This window comes from Astatotilapia calliptera, chromosome 6 (assembly GCF_964374335.1).
Source record: "Astatotilapia calliptera chromosome 6, fAstCal68.1, whole genome shotgun sequence".
Taxonomy (NCBI): domain Eukaryota; kingdom Metazoa; phylum Chordata; class Actinopteri; order Cichliformes; family Cichlidae; genus Astatotilapia; species Astatotilapia calliptera.
In genome coordinates, this window is record NC_137427.1 from 28,534,373 (window position 1) to 28,551,207 (window position 16,835).

At 40.7% G+C, this 16,835-nt stretch overlaps 1 protein-coding gene across 2 annotated transcripts in view; it reads left to right on the plus strand.

Moving 5' to 3' along the window:
• Positions 1 to 3,035: 3,035 nt before the first annotated feature.
• The window catches only part of mtnr1aa (melatonin receptor 1A a), a 47,879-nt gene continuing 34,079 nt past the window's right edge, over positions 3,036 to 16,835 (plus strand). The window contains exon 1 of one of the 2 annotated variants that reach the window (XM_026171470.2): positions 3,036 to 3,560. In XM_026171470.2, coding sequence (XP_026027255.1) covers positions 3,377 to 3,560 — 184 coding nt within the window. In that variant the 5' untranslated portion in view covers positions 3,036 to 3,376. The remainder of the gene's footprint in view (positions 3,561 to 16,835) is intronic. The other variant, XM_080303046.1, reaches the window with a different exon arrangement.

Below are 16,835 nucleotides of genomic sequence, written 5' to 3' on the forward strand. Positions count from 1 at the left end.
CATGGTTTTGTAAAGCCAAATAGGTCAGAGCTTTGTAGAATCTCAACAGGTCCACTTTGCAAATACTTTACAGTGGGATTTTTTTTCCTTTTGAAAATCCAAAAACTATAATCCCTCAACTATAAAAGCTATGGTCAAGTTTTCTTTGTGTCTCCTGTCACCCTGTTTGCCCGTGTGTGAGCTTCTCTATGGTAGCTTCCTGTTTTATTTTGGTAATAACGTCATCTATGCTTCTCTTTTTGCTTTGTGTCCTTTTACCTCCATGATCAACTGCCCCACCTTGTTTTCAGTTACTTTTCTGTGTATTTCCAGTCCTCCCTTTTCCCATCATGTTGGTCAGCCTGTCCCTCAACATCACTGTGGTGGGAGCACACAGCTGCTGTGTGTCTTTATTATTGCTTTGGTGGGATTCCTGTTTTTAAAAAAAATATTGTTTTTGTTAATAAAGTTACCTTTTGTTGATCACTATGACCGTACCAGACGACAGATGAATTCAGACACTTTGCTGTGGTAGTCCGGATTGAGTACAAGTTCAGGTTGTTTGCTTCATTTATCCTGCAGACGTCTAAAACTGATTGAAATCTACCCGTGACAAACTCAAGGGAGAGAGATACAGTCTAGACAAAAGTAGGGAAAAAAGTTGTTCAGCAGCACAGTGAATCAATTTATTGTGAAATGGAAGGCCCATTCCAGAAAGTGAAAACTTTTATTTTGTTAACTCTGACAAGAGAGGGAACTCAGAAAGAGAGTTAACTTAAAGTCTGAGACAGTTACCCGGGTAACCTAACCTATTTCATTGTCAGGTTTTCTTCACCAAACCCTGAGTTTCCCTCTGATTCCATCAGTCAGCTGCTCATTCACAGTTGATATCAAAGCACAAGCAGGACCACTAATTCGCACAAATAGGTCTTTAAAAAACAGGAAATCCTGGTTATTAGCATGTTCTCAGTTGCCAATATAAGGACGGAGACAGTGAGAAGTGTGCATTATGGGCTTTTTATCAGTTTAGATAAAAACCTAAATGCTACATTGTTCTAAATCTGTGACTCTGTGGGCATTAGGGTAGCTGTCAGGTTGTCAGACAGTTCCTCTCCACTCAAACATTCATTATGCATTACTGAACTACTGTACTCTCCATGCTGTAGTCAGTCACGGTTGGTAAAGCCATATTAAATGCAGTTTGATGTAAAGTTTGGAATCCAGGCTGCAGATGTCACGGATGCGTCTGGACCGCATTTTTGTGCTAAAATATGTTCCCGTGTTAATTACAGTTAATATTCAAAGGCAAAATCTGGAAGGATTCCAGCATCTGTTAAAGAAACTTCAGGGTGGGTAAATGATGACTGACTCGTCCAAACTGACATGCTTTTATATTAATCGGTCCCCTTGGATTAAAATGGAGGCTGTGCTATTCATTTATCAGCTGCCACAGTGAATCAGGGAATGGCATCACGAGTTTGTTTCTCTACTCATGCACTTAACTCAGGATGAGCATGCTCAGAGTTGACTGAACCTACTGTGATCAGATTTTCTGGGACTAAAAACTTAATGTTTTCCACCCCAGATTTAACTCAAACTCAGAGTTTAGTATTAAACTCTGAGTTTGCTTGACTTTCTTTCTGGAACACGGCCCAGGACTCTTTATAGAGTTGGCCATCTGGTTAAACCAGGCGACCATCTCGGCAGAGTTCCATTAATCAGGCCTTTGAAAGACACACGGCAGCCTGCATTTAAAGTGTCCAGGCGAAATATGAGAGCAGGAGAAAAAAAAACTGTGAGGATGAAGAGTATGAAGAGTAAAATTTAACAGGGGGTCTTGTGGTGCTATCGATTAATCTGCTTTTATTTTCTTAATTAGGCAGTCAAATCAATAGAGAAAATGTCAGAAACAAAATCTCAGATGTCTTGCTTTGCTTGACTTTGACTCTAAAACAGGGGTGGGCAACTCCAGGCCCCGAGGGCTGGTGTCCTGCAGGTTTTAGATCTCACCTTGGGTCAACACACCTGAATCACATGATTAGAGAACTTCAGGACATGTTGAGGAGCTAATTTAGCCATTTAAATCAGCTGTGTTGGTTCAAGGACACATCTAAAACCTGCAGGGACACCGCCCCCGAGGCCCGGAGTTGCCCACCCCTGCTCTAAAACCTGATATATTCAACTTAAATTACAATTTTATATTTTAATACGTTTTATAAAGCTGTGTCTTTCTACTTGAAATGTCCCCCAAAACATTAATAGATTATCCAAAAAGTTGCAGATTTGTTCTGTGGCTCCTGATGAACCCTTTCTCTCTGCTGTACATCATACTGAAAAATCATCAGTGAGCAACAAGACTATGAATGTGCGTGTTTTTTTAACACATCCCTTAAATATCCTCAAAATCAAAAACAAATATTTTTATTTATGTTTACTATTATTATTACTACTCTGACAACCCTTTTTTAATGAGATGGCTCATGAAAAGGTACTAGGGCGTGCTTGTGTGTTTGGAACGGGGTTGACCCACTTATTTTCAACATCATTAACAAACAATAGCATAATTGCTACTCTTTGTATAGAAAGCCGGCACTCTCTCAAACTATAGATGAGCGTGGACGCCAGGGGCAATCAGTATGTATGATCTAACATAATACAAACAGAGAGAGGGATTACTGCCTGCAGTGTCTGTGTTATACTATTTTATATTAATTCACTGAATTACAATCGTGTGTAAGTATTTACAGATTTTACAAAAATAAGAAGCATTATGGGAAATCTACATTTTGGATACATTAAACACTTTAAATCCAGTGCACTTGAGCATTCACGGAAAAAGTAGTGATTTTTCTGAAAGAGATCCTGGTAATATGAATGATTCTTCAAAAATAATCATGAATGGCTTCCCGAGATAAAACCAGCGAGCGACCGCAAAGGCATGAATGAACTCGCTCGATAACTAGGACGCTTCCTTAGCCGTGGAGTTGCTCTTTCACTGCTCGACCACGGAGCGACAGCATTTCTCCCTCGAAATAAAAGCGCCCTCTGCGAACTGTTTGGTCACATGCTGCGATGGTTTGAAGTGGCGGCTTCATGTCACACATGCGTACCGACAAAGTGAATGGCACACGGGCGCAGAAGTGACACCGAGGCGACCAAAGAGAGGGGGAGGCTGCCAGAGCTGATCCGCGGTAGTTGGGCAGAGCTCACTTTGGCGGAGAGGAGAAAGAAGAAGAGCAAGAAGAAGGAGCAGCAGCGGCGCGTGGAGGGGATGAAGATGAACCCCGCGGGAGGTTATAGGATCCCACCAGCAGCAGCAACGACTCCGAGACCCGGGCTCTAGGAGTGCAGGGTGAATTTGGCTCAGTTGAGAAAGTTCGGCGACTGTAGCTGTACAATGGTTATGAATGGGTCTCACCTGAACAGCTCCTTACCAGACCCCGCTGACACCGACCTGAACCGCCCGCCGTGGGTTGCCACAACTTTGGGGTGTTTCCTCATCTTCACTACGGTCGTTGACATCCTGGGCAACCTCCTGGTCATCTTCTCCGTTTATCGGAACAAAAAGCTCAGGAACGCAGGTGAGCCCGGGGAAAGTATGCGCGCGAGGCGCGAGAGCGGCGCGCGCCTGATTACTCAGCTAGGTTTGGGGAGAAAATAAAATAAAGCGAAACAAAAACTCTGGTTGACTCTAATTTGCAAAGTGACAACGATAACAGTTTTAGTTGAAAATACGTGCTTATTAATTACAGCTCGTTTCCAAGTGTGTTATTGTTTTGTTTATAGCCACTAAATTATTTTAAGTGACAGAAACGTGTCGTTTTGTTTTGCGATTTTAACGGTTGTCATTTTCTTTTTTTGGTTTTGTTTGTTTTACCAGCGAGCTGATAATTAGAAATCCGAGCAAGCGTAAAGATGCTTCCGCTCGCGACAAGCTTGTCGCACAGTAGGCTAAAGACACAATCCATGTTTTTCTTCTTTACCCCCACTTGTATTACTGACATCAGTATTTTTGCTTTGATATTTATTCATTACAGAGGCCAGTTGTACCAAATAGTCACACACATCAACTCGCCATAGCCTACTTTTGGAGCTGATATGATTTATGATTTATGATTTACTGTCAAGTACGCGTCAGCTAAGCAGCCTCTGAGGAGAGCGAAGCGGAGAGAAACATTATAGCGATTATTGACAGTGTGAAGCGACGGGGAATGCCCATCACCCAGAACTGCTCGCACTAATGCTTCCCAGGCTTCTCCTTTATCGCCGTTATTCCAGCCATATTTAACTCAGTTTAATAAACGATACTATCAGCCAAAATGTTATGATATTACCAGTCCGATGATGGAACTTTTGTCATATATGCGTGGGCTTTTTATATACACGATCGACCAGTAATACAATTATGATTTCGGCTGAGGATTAAATTGTGCGCCCCCGAGTTTGAAGGAGATTGACACAGCGGTGTTTGCCTTGCTCAGCGGAGGTGGTAAAACGCTCATAATTTAATAGTCGGAGGACAGAGCGCTGCTGAGAAAACCCAAGAGGCTCCTGTCATGCTCAGGTCTGCGCGCATTAGCTGGCAGCTACGCGTACCAAGGTTGTCATCATTTGGAGGCTGTAGTTGGGTGATTTGCTAAACACACCCCTGACATTACAATTCCGCGTACTGCAGAAATGTTAGGGTCAGAATAGATTTCCATCATGTGGATCGAGACCGCCGGGAAGACCCTATGGGATGTACAAGGATATACAGGCTCTCCTTACTTTGAGAAAGCGCGCAGAACCCTCTGCTACAGCTGGATTAGAGCTGCTCACAACACAGTCGTTCTGAGGTGGATTTAGTCTCTCAGGCTGAAAATACATCTGTGCGATTTTGTAAGCCTCTCTGCTGCATGATATGTGGGACAAAGTGCGAGACAAGAGAGGAGATAAATTTAGGAAACAGCATCTTTTGAAGTTGCTCCATTAATTACAGCTAATTGCATGTAAGGAGGTCATAATGAACTTGCAGGAATTCGACCAAGCATGCGGCTGATTTATGTCGCTTCAAAGCTTTAATGTTGCACACCAGCTTGAATGATCCATATGTTTCAGCTATGTTTTCCGTTTTCCATCCGTCGTCCCTCCTCTAAGAAAAGTCTGACACGTGAATCTCCAGAGGAAGTTAGAGGAAGGATCATCAGCTTAATTGCGCTTCGCAAATCCTTCCCATGAATGCAAACAAGGCCTCTGGAAGCTAGTGACGTGGTTCCCCAAAGTTCATGCCTCCGAAGCCCCTTTGCTACTTTTCCATTCAACTTTCAAAGACGTGCATGACTAACTTAAGCTGCTTTCAATTTTATGTTCAAAGCCCATTGGCAAATTGTGTGCAAATTGGCAGACATATTGATTCAGACAAAAGCTTTTGCAGTCATACTTTAATCAGCATTTTTGTTATCGGACCTTATCTGTGGGAATTTGAATCAGAAATGATTGTATGACCACATATTCTACTGACCATCCCCTCTTAGGAAAGTGCTTTAATATCTCTCTCTCTCTCTCTCTCTCTCTCTCTCTCTCTCTCTCTATATATATATATATATATATATATATATATATATATATATATATATCTATATATATATATATATATAGATAGATAGATAGATAGATAGATAGATAGATAGATAGATAAGTGGGAATTATTTTTTCTATGGCACAAACTAAATGTTGTTAGAAACTGCGCATCAGGGGGATAAATTAAATAACAAGTAATGAAATATACTCAGTGGAGAACCTGGCAGGCAATGCTGTCACATATTGCAGGCAGCAGCAGGACTGCTGCCTCTGCATGGCCAAACCCTCTGTCAGCGCATGAAATGGCCAGAGCGTGAGAGAACGTGAAGCCAGCAACACATGGTGAGCGCTTTGAGCTGCGTGGCTGGATGCAGAATCAATGCTGTGAGCTCTACTCAATGCCAATAAATCATCTTAACTGTACCTGTTTTCCAGTAGATGAAGGAAATTCTGAACAGGAAAATAAATAATGGCAACAAGGAAGGGTCTCAAATGACATTTTTGGCAGATTCTCACAAAAGTGGAACATTAGCTCATGGAATATAATCTGTGATGGTTTTTATGTTGCTTTTTCTTTATAAGAACAAAAACAAAAACTTGACGCTGTGCCATGCAGTTCCTTTCCTTCCTAAATAATGTGGCACAAGACTCAGGGCTTCTCCTCAGTTTTTGAAGACGAGCCATGTACATTTTTTTATTTTTACAAAAGACAATGAGCTGGTTTGGCATTCTGTGAAAATGGGTTCATACCCAAAGTTTTAAGCATAATGGAACAGTGGAAATAGAGCAGACCTCGTTGCCTCAGAGCGGCATCATGTGTTTTTAGTAAGCAGCTTCTTGAGTTTGTGAATGAAATAAAAGATAAGTGTAGGGTTAGTTCTCAAAGGTGTCATTTATGTCCCAGTGTTTTCATACTGATCTCAAGACAACAACAAGCTCTGCAAAACAGGCAAGTTAAGACGGTGATTTACTACTGTACCGTTCACAGTCTGAAGTGAGAAGTGTACAGATATCTTGGTGTGCTGGGATGTGCTGCTGCATAATAAACCAAAGAGCTCCACATTGGAGCAGGGCTGTCTGTGTTGGAGTGTGACGTAGTGTTTATCCTTTTTCAGCGTTGCGTGACTTGGCCGCGTGCCCGCAGAATGTTATTTCTGATCGTTTATTACCCCTTGAGTATCTGTTACAGTGTTATTGGTCTCAGTGTAATGAATATTTCCAGGAATTATGCAGAATTAGGGGTATTTGCAATTTCCTCAAATGAAAATGAATGTTTTAGGTTTCTAAATATCCGTGGGCTTTGTCGGGAGATTCTAAATTGGCTCATCACTGTGGAGCTTAATAAAGAGATCATCCCCTTCTGTAGATGGTATACAGTAGATGTTGATTTCGCAGCTTCCTGTTTTGCTTTCATCAGAGCTAAAGCCATTTGAAACACTTGTTTTATGAGAAGCTGAAGTCTTTTATGCCTAGCTTTACTGGGGCTGCACAAATCTCTGTACGATTACACTGAGGAATAACAACTGTCTTCTGTTTAACTTGATATTTAAGAAGAAAGTTAATGAAATCATTTGCACATTCCTTTTGTATATTGTTGGTCCGAAAAGTCCAAAAAGTTGTTTCATATTTAATATCTCTTTTTCTGATACACAGTAAGGATGTCAGATAACCTGGCATCATTTTCGACAGTATCTCTCGTAAAAACCACGTAAACAATCTATAAAAAGTTTGAAAATTCTTATCTCAAACTGAAAAATTGGTCTATGCCTTCAAGGGTGATTAGACTACTGCAACACTCTATTTGTTGGATTGTCCACCTCATCAGTGGGACAACTTCGGCTTTGAAGATATTCCACTTGAACATACTTTCTTAGTACTGAAGTCAGTTTGGCTCACACTGGCTCTCCCCCCCCCCCCCCCCCCCCCCAACACATCTCTGACTTGCTCTGTGTCTATAATCCAACTAGACTTCTCAGGTCATCAGGTGCAGCTCTTTTAACAGTTCTCAGAATTAAATCTAAGTGTGCTGAGGGGGCTTTCACTCACTATGGTCCTGTTCCTTGGAACAAACTGCCTGCTGACTTAAGGTTAGTTACATCCGTGCATACATTTATAAACAGGCTCAAAAGGTTTCTGTTCACACAGGTGTGCACTCAACAGCTGATTATGTATGTGTGTGTGTGTTAACTTATATTTTAATTCTTTGTAAAGTTTTAATTTCCTATCTTAAGATTTTCTTTCCATAAAGTTCAGACATCCTCAGCATGACTCATCTTCTCATTTCATGCTGTGCTTTGGAACCATCTGCACCACCTCCTGCTTGAATAGCTGTGGTTATTATTTACTGTACATTCTGTAGCTACTAGAGGTGGGAATCACCAAACATGCCATGATACGATATTATCACAATACTTAACGCACGATACGATATTATTGCAATTTTTTAAAAATATTTTGCGATATTCAGATTCTGTACATAAAGGTAAACTTTATCAATATTTATTTTATCTAATATCAAAGTCTCACACTCAGTCTTTCTCTCATTTCAGTCAGTTTTATTGTTGACAAACTTGAACGGTTTGTATTACAGTCTAGTCCAACTTAACTGAATGCAACCATCTGGTACAATTATAGCTATTCTGAACTAAGCAATTTATGAAAACTATGCAGCCCCTTCAGCAACTGAAGAATTTGAAAGTAAATTAAAACAAAATATAATTTTACATTAAATAAAAAAGTTTTAAACTTAATTAAAATAAAACAATTAAAATAAGTAAACTCATGTTTATTGCTGCCAAAAAAAAAGTTAAACACATTTGGACAGTGAAGGAATGTCAGGATTCTTGCTCAGAAAAAGGATCAGCATGCTCTGAAGTCAGAGCACAAAAACCTTTTTTGTAACAAAATATCGATTTCTGCTGTCCCTGTATCGATACATTATTAGCAAACAAAATATCACGATACTACACAGTATCGATTTTTCCCCCCACCCCTAGTAGCTAGCTACACATTCTCTGCATGACCAAACACAGCCAGGCTAAAAAAAACCTTGATGTGTAAAAATCTAGATGTTGAGTTCAAAAAACTGAAAAGATGTGCCTGCAAAGAGTCCAGGCATTGTACAGCCACACTGCATAATGCATCCACTCCCAGCAGCAGTAGACTATCGATATCGGTTGCTTGTATCATGTGTTCCCACCTCTGATGACAAGGCTGCCTCTTTGCAAACCCTGCTCAGCCCCTTTTGGCTTACACAGTTTCAGTTTCACCCACAGTCACTGAGGGACAGAATCTAGGAAAACGTTCCACTGTGGCTAGGAAGTTAAGCCGTTCATATGCTGCTGGGTCCACACATTGTTTTGCTCCCTACTAACTCATCATCTAATGTTTTATCATAGAAACTGTATGTTCAAATAGGAAACATTTTCAAGCAAAGTACTGTGAACTCCTTGTTTCAGTAATAAAAGTTTTTAGTTCACATTACTAAAAGACTAAAGATTATCTCACCAGAAAGTTGGTTTATGAAAGCTTTTAATGTGAAGTAGTTGCCTTAGGATATTGTGCTTGTAATAGCATTAGTGTAACGTATTACTGCTCTGTAAGAACACTAAACAGGGTGGCTGATCATCAAGATAAAATTAAAAAGCATTGCTGCTGGATAGATGGAAAAACAAACTAAACCACACAAGCAGTAAACCACCACATCGCTTCTTGTTTAGTGACTACTTACCTACAGGGTAGTGATTACTTACCTGAACAGTAAGGTAAACACAATTATTGAACATTCAGTATGCTTACCATTAAAAGTGTCTGATTTTTGTGAAAATGTACTTTAAATCCCAAACATGTATGGAGGGAATCTCTGAAGTTTCACTTTTATCTGTCAGAGATTTCATGGTCTTTGAAGAGCAAAGCAGATGTCAAGTGGGCTTCTTAATTTTAATTATTAAAAGAGCCATAATAACTTGAAAGATCAGAGACTACGTGTGCTCCCAAGTCCTTGACATAAGAGGTATTTTATATCTTTTGCCAAGATGTAATCAGATTATATCTTATGAAAATAAACATGTTAGTCATTCACATCCTCCATGCTGCTCATATTAAATTAAATATTTGTCGTGAATTTAATACCTTCTCGCATGTTCATCCCACAGATCGTTATCATTTGAAGAAAACCATGAACTAATGCAAATACTGCCTGTTTAGTTAAGGCCCATATTTGGCTGATAATCGGCTGATGGTGTAGAAGCCAGAGCTGCTTGCTGGGTTTGTTAGTTTCTGTGGTGATGGCTGTGATAAGCATCGGCACGGCACGCTACGGCGGAAAGTTTCAGCAGGTAAAAAACGCAGATAAACCAGAGACACGTAACAGAGGGCAGGCTGCGACTTTGCAGTTAATTTATAGTTTTCCCAAGCTGAATAAGTGAACATTGAGTGGGAGAGGATAAAGATCTGCTCCTTTTACTCACCAGGCACTTAACTTGCAGGTATAGATTAGTTAATGTCCCTCCTGTCGGCCAAGACACGGAAATAAAGGAGCGCCTGCCAGCGCGCCCTGGGGCTGCTTTACACTTGATGACTTCAGAACTGACTGCTCCTTTTAATCCTCCCGCGTGTCCTGAAACATGTAAAATACGTTATATGTTTTTTACTAATTAAGCAGATCTACTTCGTACAGATTTCACACCAGAGAGCTTTTGCGCCTCTCATAAGGATTTAAACTCAAACATTAGATCACACGCAGATCTAATTAGGCAGCAGATATGTGCATGGGCTCTGGTTCCAGTGCTGGGATTGTGGGGATGATGCTATCATTGTTTGTGTTGCCAACCTTGTCTGGCTTGTTTGCTGCAGCTTTTTGTTGTTAGTGAGTGAGAGAGGAGTTCAACAGTGCATGATGGTAGAGTTAATGATGAGGAGTAAGGGCTGGTGCGAGGCTTTTGCGCAAACTGGACGTGCGGTGAAAGAGAAGGAGGTAGATGTTAGTTTGCTGCTGGTGTGGGTTGGTTAATGCTCTCGTAACATTATTAGCAACAATCATGGGAAAATTGCTCTGTGACTCCTTTTTTTCTGTTTCAGTGTGACTGGATTATTTCAGTCTTAGTAGGTGCCACATTGTCCTGCTGGGCTTAAGCCTCCTTCCAGGCTCTGAGAAAGAAAACTTGACCCAGCAAGAACTCATATGACTTAGTCTGCTTTTTACGGGGGCCAGCATCTGCATGATTTAATCATTTTCTAATATGTCCTGGATTGCCTGACTGCACAAGCCCTGCCAGGAGAAATCCATTCGGAACATACAAGAAATGCATTTGCTGCGTGATCAGGACATCAGCTTTTGTCCCCCCGCCCCCTTATTTTTCTTTAAGAAAGCTGTGGGGTTTTTTTTCTCTCTTTACTGGTTTACATTCTGCACAGCATTTCACATTCTCCTCACCAGGTTTTTGTGCCTGAGTCTCATCTGAGTCTCCCATCACTGTCTTTGTACTCCACCGCCACCTCCTCCTCCTCCCATGCATACTCACCCTCAAACACGCACAGTACACTCATTTTTTTTCTTTTCACTTAAATTTCACCTTCCAGGCTTCATATTCCATGACACCCTGTCTGTTTGCATCACTTTGATCCAACACCCCCACCGTTCTCTAAGGACGCTATGTTGTCAGACCCCGTACCTGTAGAGGAATTCTGCCAATAGCACTTTGCATCAAGCCAGTCAGGCAACAAGACGGTTATCACACAAACCCTGCAGATACCAGATTATGTAATGGCCAATGTTGTTATTGACGCGGTCGAATTTAACAAAAAATGGGCGTCCGGTGTGTGATCTCCTCTGTCGCACTCTGTACGCATATACTCACAGGGGAAAGCACGTTTTAGCTTCAAAAGCAACAAATAATGAGTCTATAAATACATATAGAAGAGAGCTTATTCTCAGTCATCCACTCCACCCACCATTCACTGTTCCAGCTCTCCCTCTCTCCCTCTTTCCATGCTTCCCTGTGCTATTTTTAATCATTTACAATATTATACAGTGAAAAACGTCTCTCTGCTTGATAGAAGCCCAGCATGACACACATGGGAAGCTCGGGGCAGTGAGAAAGAAGTAAAATCTAATGCTCATCCAACGGGAACTCTGCATAACACATGCCATACTGTAGAGTGCCTACAGTAGAGCCTTAACTGTTTGATTACACACACACATTTGAGGTCCAGCAGGTTAGAAATGCAAGCTGGTATCAGGAAGGGTGCCAGTTTGAATCCCAGCTGAGAGAATCAGCAGAGGCGGAACAGGGAAACGAGAGGCACTCTTATCTGTGCTCAAGGTGCCCTTGAATGAAGCACTTGGTCGAACGTTACTAGTCAGTGGACAACAGTGGAGGACTGTGGTTGAACTCAGCAGCTTCCAGCTGTGAATGCGTCAGACTGTATGACCATTAAAATAGAAAAAAAAGGAAATCTGCAAGCTCAGCTTTTCTCGCATAAAATGTTTTTTAAAAAAGGACAAATGCAGAAACTGACCCCATTATCAACGCCACGCTCTCGTCTTGCTCCCTTTTATCATTAAGGGCGCAGTTTACCCACTGGAGTAACAAGCAAAACAGCTCAATCAAAAAGCCTCATCAGTCTCTGTGAGCCAACAGAGTGATTCACTTGAATGACATGTTATGATGATTATTATGGCAGACACATGAATGCCATTTGATGCAGCCCTGTGAACACTGTCCCATTCAGATGTAGCAGAACAGTGTCTCGGTTCAGCAGCCTGGTTTATCACTCAGATGATAGCATCTTCTTGCATGCACACTGCAGATAAAGAGTTCAACAGTGCACACACACACACACACACACACACACACACACACACACACACACACACACACACACACACACACACACAGACACACACACACACACAGACACACACACACCTACACATATAATTTTAGTAACATCAAAACAAAGAAGTGACAGAGTTAATTCTAAAAATAATCCTGAGGTTAGCGGGTAGATGCTGTCAGATTAAATTAGTAACACCGTTCAAACAAAGCCTCGTCTAAAATAGAAAAAAACCCCAAAAAACAGGTTTGATATTTTCACTTAATTTTAAAGTAGAAGTGCCACCATTTACAGAGCACGTAGAAACTGGCGGAAAGTGTGTGCTACTTGGAAGACAGTTCAAGAAGATTTTCTTGTAAGCCACACAGAAACAGAGTCGCTTTTATGACCACTGGAATCTGTGTTTTCTAAGACATTCATGAAGACGGCCGTTTGTTCCTTTTTATTCTGAAGCAGTGGAGATTCATCCTGACTGTTCTCACAAGCACTCTGAGAACATTTGCTTTTGCCTGACAGACACAAACATAGTGGAAGTATTAATGTTTCCAAGAAAGGGACTCTTTCGCAATCCTAAAAAAACAAAACAAAGAATGAGATGTGACTGATATAGATGTAGGTCACTGTAAAGTCCCTTGAAGCTCACAGCCCATCAGATACTGGATGCTATGAACTTACAGGAATCTCATAAATGAAGTTATTAAAGCTGTAGCAATGCACCAGTGTATCGATGGCCCTGCTCATGTGTCATATTAGTTTTTGACAACATAAATATTTAGAGATACCGGCATAAAGAGCTTAATGATTGTAATCACTGCGCTTTTCAACATGAGTATTGGTATTTAGACTGAGAAACCATAATTTTTGACTACCTGCTGATCATTATCTTAATAATGGGTCAAATGACTGTGTGTAAAAAGTGAAAAACTAGCCACAGAGATTCATAACCCAAATCAGCAGATCACCCCAGCTGTACTGAGCAGTTGAAACCACTTTGTTCTGTTTTAAACCAGTTTGTTTGGTTTAGTTCACTCTTGTTTTTTTGGGTTTTTTACACATTAACATACATAGAGCTAGAAGACTTTGAAAATGCCAAGTTCTTTCACATTTGGATTTCTTTGCTGCAGTTTGTCATGACCTGTCAGCCATCATGTAGCGCATGGTCAAACAGCTCCATAGGTTTTTGCACAGTGACATAATCTTTGTACTTTTGCTTCTGTACACCACCACAGTGGATTTGAAATCAAACAGTCAAGATGTGATTGGGTTTCTGACTTTCAGTTTTAAATGAAGTGATTTAACAAAAGTTGTGCATCAACTCTTCAGCAATTACAGCCATTTTATACATCGTTGCCCATTTTCAGAGGCTCAGGAGGAATTAGGCAACTGAATGACAAGCCTTTTAATTGCAGAGTGAGTCCTGTTACCTTGTTATTTCATGACAAATGAAGCTTATAAAAGGCTGGGAGTTGATTCTGAGTGTTGAAGCTTGTCACCGTAACTCTCAATATAAGGTCCGGAAAACACGAAGGAAGGAAAAATTGAAGGAAAAACCAACATTAACCTACCAGAGACACAGCAAAAATAATTAGGAATGGCCAAACAACAATCTGGTCCAGTCTTTAAAAAATAAATACACTGACCAGGTCAGCAACACCAAAACGCATGAAAGACCATAGAAGTGGTCTCTGCTCAGATTCAGCCAAATGCTGCAAAACCGATCAGACAGTGCAAAAGGATAATGACCCAAAGCAAACTGCAAAAGCAACCCATGAGTTTTTTAAGGCAAAGAAAAGAGATATTCTGCAATGAGGAAGTCAGTCACCTGATTTCAACTCAACAGATCATGCTTTTCAGTTTCTGAACAATAAACTGAAGGCAGAAAGACTCAAAAACAAGCAGGAAATTGGCTGCAAGTAACGGCCTTGCAAAAATATCTCAAGGCAGGAAACAATATTTGGTAGTTAAATATATGTCCTCTTCCAAAGTCTTATGGACCTAACTATATATGAGCATAAGCTAAGACTGTCTGTTCATATATCCATTAAGGTTACCAGAAACACATGCTCTGTTAGCTCAATGATCCACTTATTTAATACTTGAGGTTGCGTAATCATATTTTGCTATCCAAATACCACTGCTGTCATTGTCTGAGTAAGCACCCACTCAAGGGATTTAATTAATTATATTCACCAATGAATATTACTGTTTTTAGATCTCTAGCACTATAATGGATCTTTGTAATGAAACCAGAGTTGAACTTAGTTTCTCTTTTCTCTTTATATAACTGACACGAGGACTTGAATCCATCTCAGTGACACCTATACCTTGTTTTGCCTACAGAATTACGAGTGATTTTGGAATGGCCCTGTTCCCATAATTATAGCAGTGCAGAGGTGGACGCTAATTCTCAAGAGACAGATTATGACACATTCTTTGTGGCCCGTCACGTTCACAGAGTAATTAGTTGAGTCGTCCGCTTCCCTCTAATGAGCAGGAGCTTAGTGTGTGAGATTTCTTGGTCACAGTATGCTTTCCTTTAATGACCCATAAACATGCTCTCTGTGATTATTATCTAAATTAGTGTATTTTGTCACACGTTCACACATTGCTTGGGTTCATTCCAGCGTACTTTGGGCGTTGTCCAAAAGCAATAGGGAATTACGCAGTAGGAAGTTGGATGTTCACACTGCTAGTGCACGCTGACCCAATCTAAGCCTCACTTTCTCTGGGAATATGAGAATGAACTCATATGGCCTGTTGAGGTATGAAGAAATGATCTAATACATTTTATGGAAAAACGTTGCGCAGCAATGAAATTGAGAATGCAAATAGATGTGTGCGATATAATAGCGGGTTATGTTTATTAAGGGGGCATTTGCTGGCTTTGCAGTCAACATAATATCTTATGAGTTGTAATTTCATGTAGAAGCAATTCAGTGCCAGATTAGAAAGTTTACTTTTGCTGTGGAAGCTGTTCACCAATTATGGCTGAATGAGACGGGGAAGGTAGAACGGAGATGCAAAAATGGCACGTAGGAAGTGTATTACAGATTTGATTTTCTCTGTTTGTGTGTAGGTGTTAATAACGAATGACATTCGGACAGTTATAGAGATTAACCTGTGGTCCTCCCATTATCCTGTGCAGCCAGGATCACCCTGTTTATCTGGACTAAGTGCTAATGAGGGGATGGTGTTTTTGCAGCTACTATAGCTGTGCACAGCGAGAGCATGTTAATGATGAGGTCAGTAAGGTTGTGATTTGAGAATTTGGTTCCATTTAGAGCTAGTGCCAAGTTGCCTTGTTCATGAGAATCGTTTAGCATTGAGTGTTATCGGCTCCTCTGTCAAGGCCTGTGCGAAATGAGGGATTTTGGTTCACTTGTGGGGGAGACTTCAAAACAGGAGAAGCATAAACACGGTCCCAAAGATAAGTGTGTTGGAAAACAATGTCTCACTTAAGCATGCAGCAGGCAAAAAGCAATATCCAATCCAAAATCCTATTTCCGGACACCCAGTGAATTGAGATTCAAAGATCACTTGTCTGTTAGGTTGTTAGTTTCTTGACTTTATACCAGCGGTCCCCAACCCCCAGGCCACGGACCGGTCCATGAGTCGTTTGGAACCCGGCCGTGAGAGTTGAGGCTCAGGTGTGAAATTTATGGTTTTCAGGGTTTTTATTCGTTAACTTTGTCTTTTCCTGTGATGTATTTGTGTTTTTTTTAAATAAGTATTTACGCATAACCATAGTGACCAGAGAGCATTAAGTGGCAGACAGGAGGATGTTTGTCTCTGTCGTATCATTTTATTTTGTTGTATTTATCCGCGACACCTTAAAGGCCGGTCCGTGAAAGTATTGCCTGATTTAAACCGGTTGAGTACCGCTGCTTTATACAGCAGCCAGTTGATTTGAGTTTTTGTTTGTTTGTTTTTTTGCCATGTGTCACTGGAAGGCAGCCTAGCAACAGACCAGACCCAAAAACCAAAGATGATAAAATTTATCTTACTATTTATCTGACTATGACTCTATTAAGTCATAGTGGACTTGCAAGAACTAACATCTTTTTTTCACATTACTCAGGAGTAGTTTGTCTCTTGATTATTGTGAGAAATATAAGGTATATATTGGAAGGTAGAGAGCTTGTAAGACAGAGAAAACCCTAACAATTAAGACGACGCCCTATGAGCAATCACTTGTTGACAGTGGGAAGGAAAAACTCTCTTTTAAGAAAGCTCCAGGCTCAGGGAGTGGCAGCCATCTCTTGAGACTGGACTAAAGAAACACTGTGGAACTATAGTCATGTATCACTGTAGCTGGCATAACAGATTCATTCTTTTTAATTGATTGTAGATTAGTCTTATGCACCACACGTGTACTTTGCAGTATTTTCATTAACTATTCAGCACTGAGACAGAGAGCAGAGGAAGAGATACTCTCACACTGAGCTGAAATTAAGAGTTCA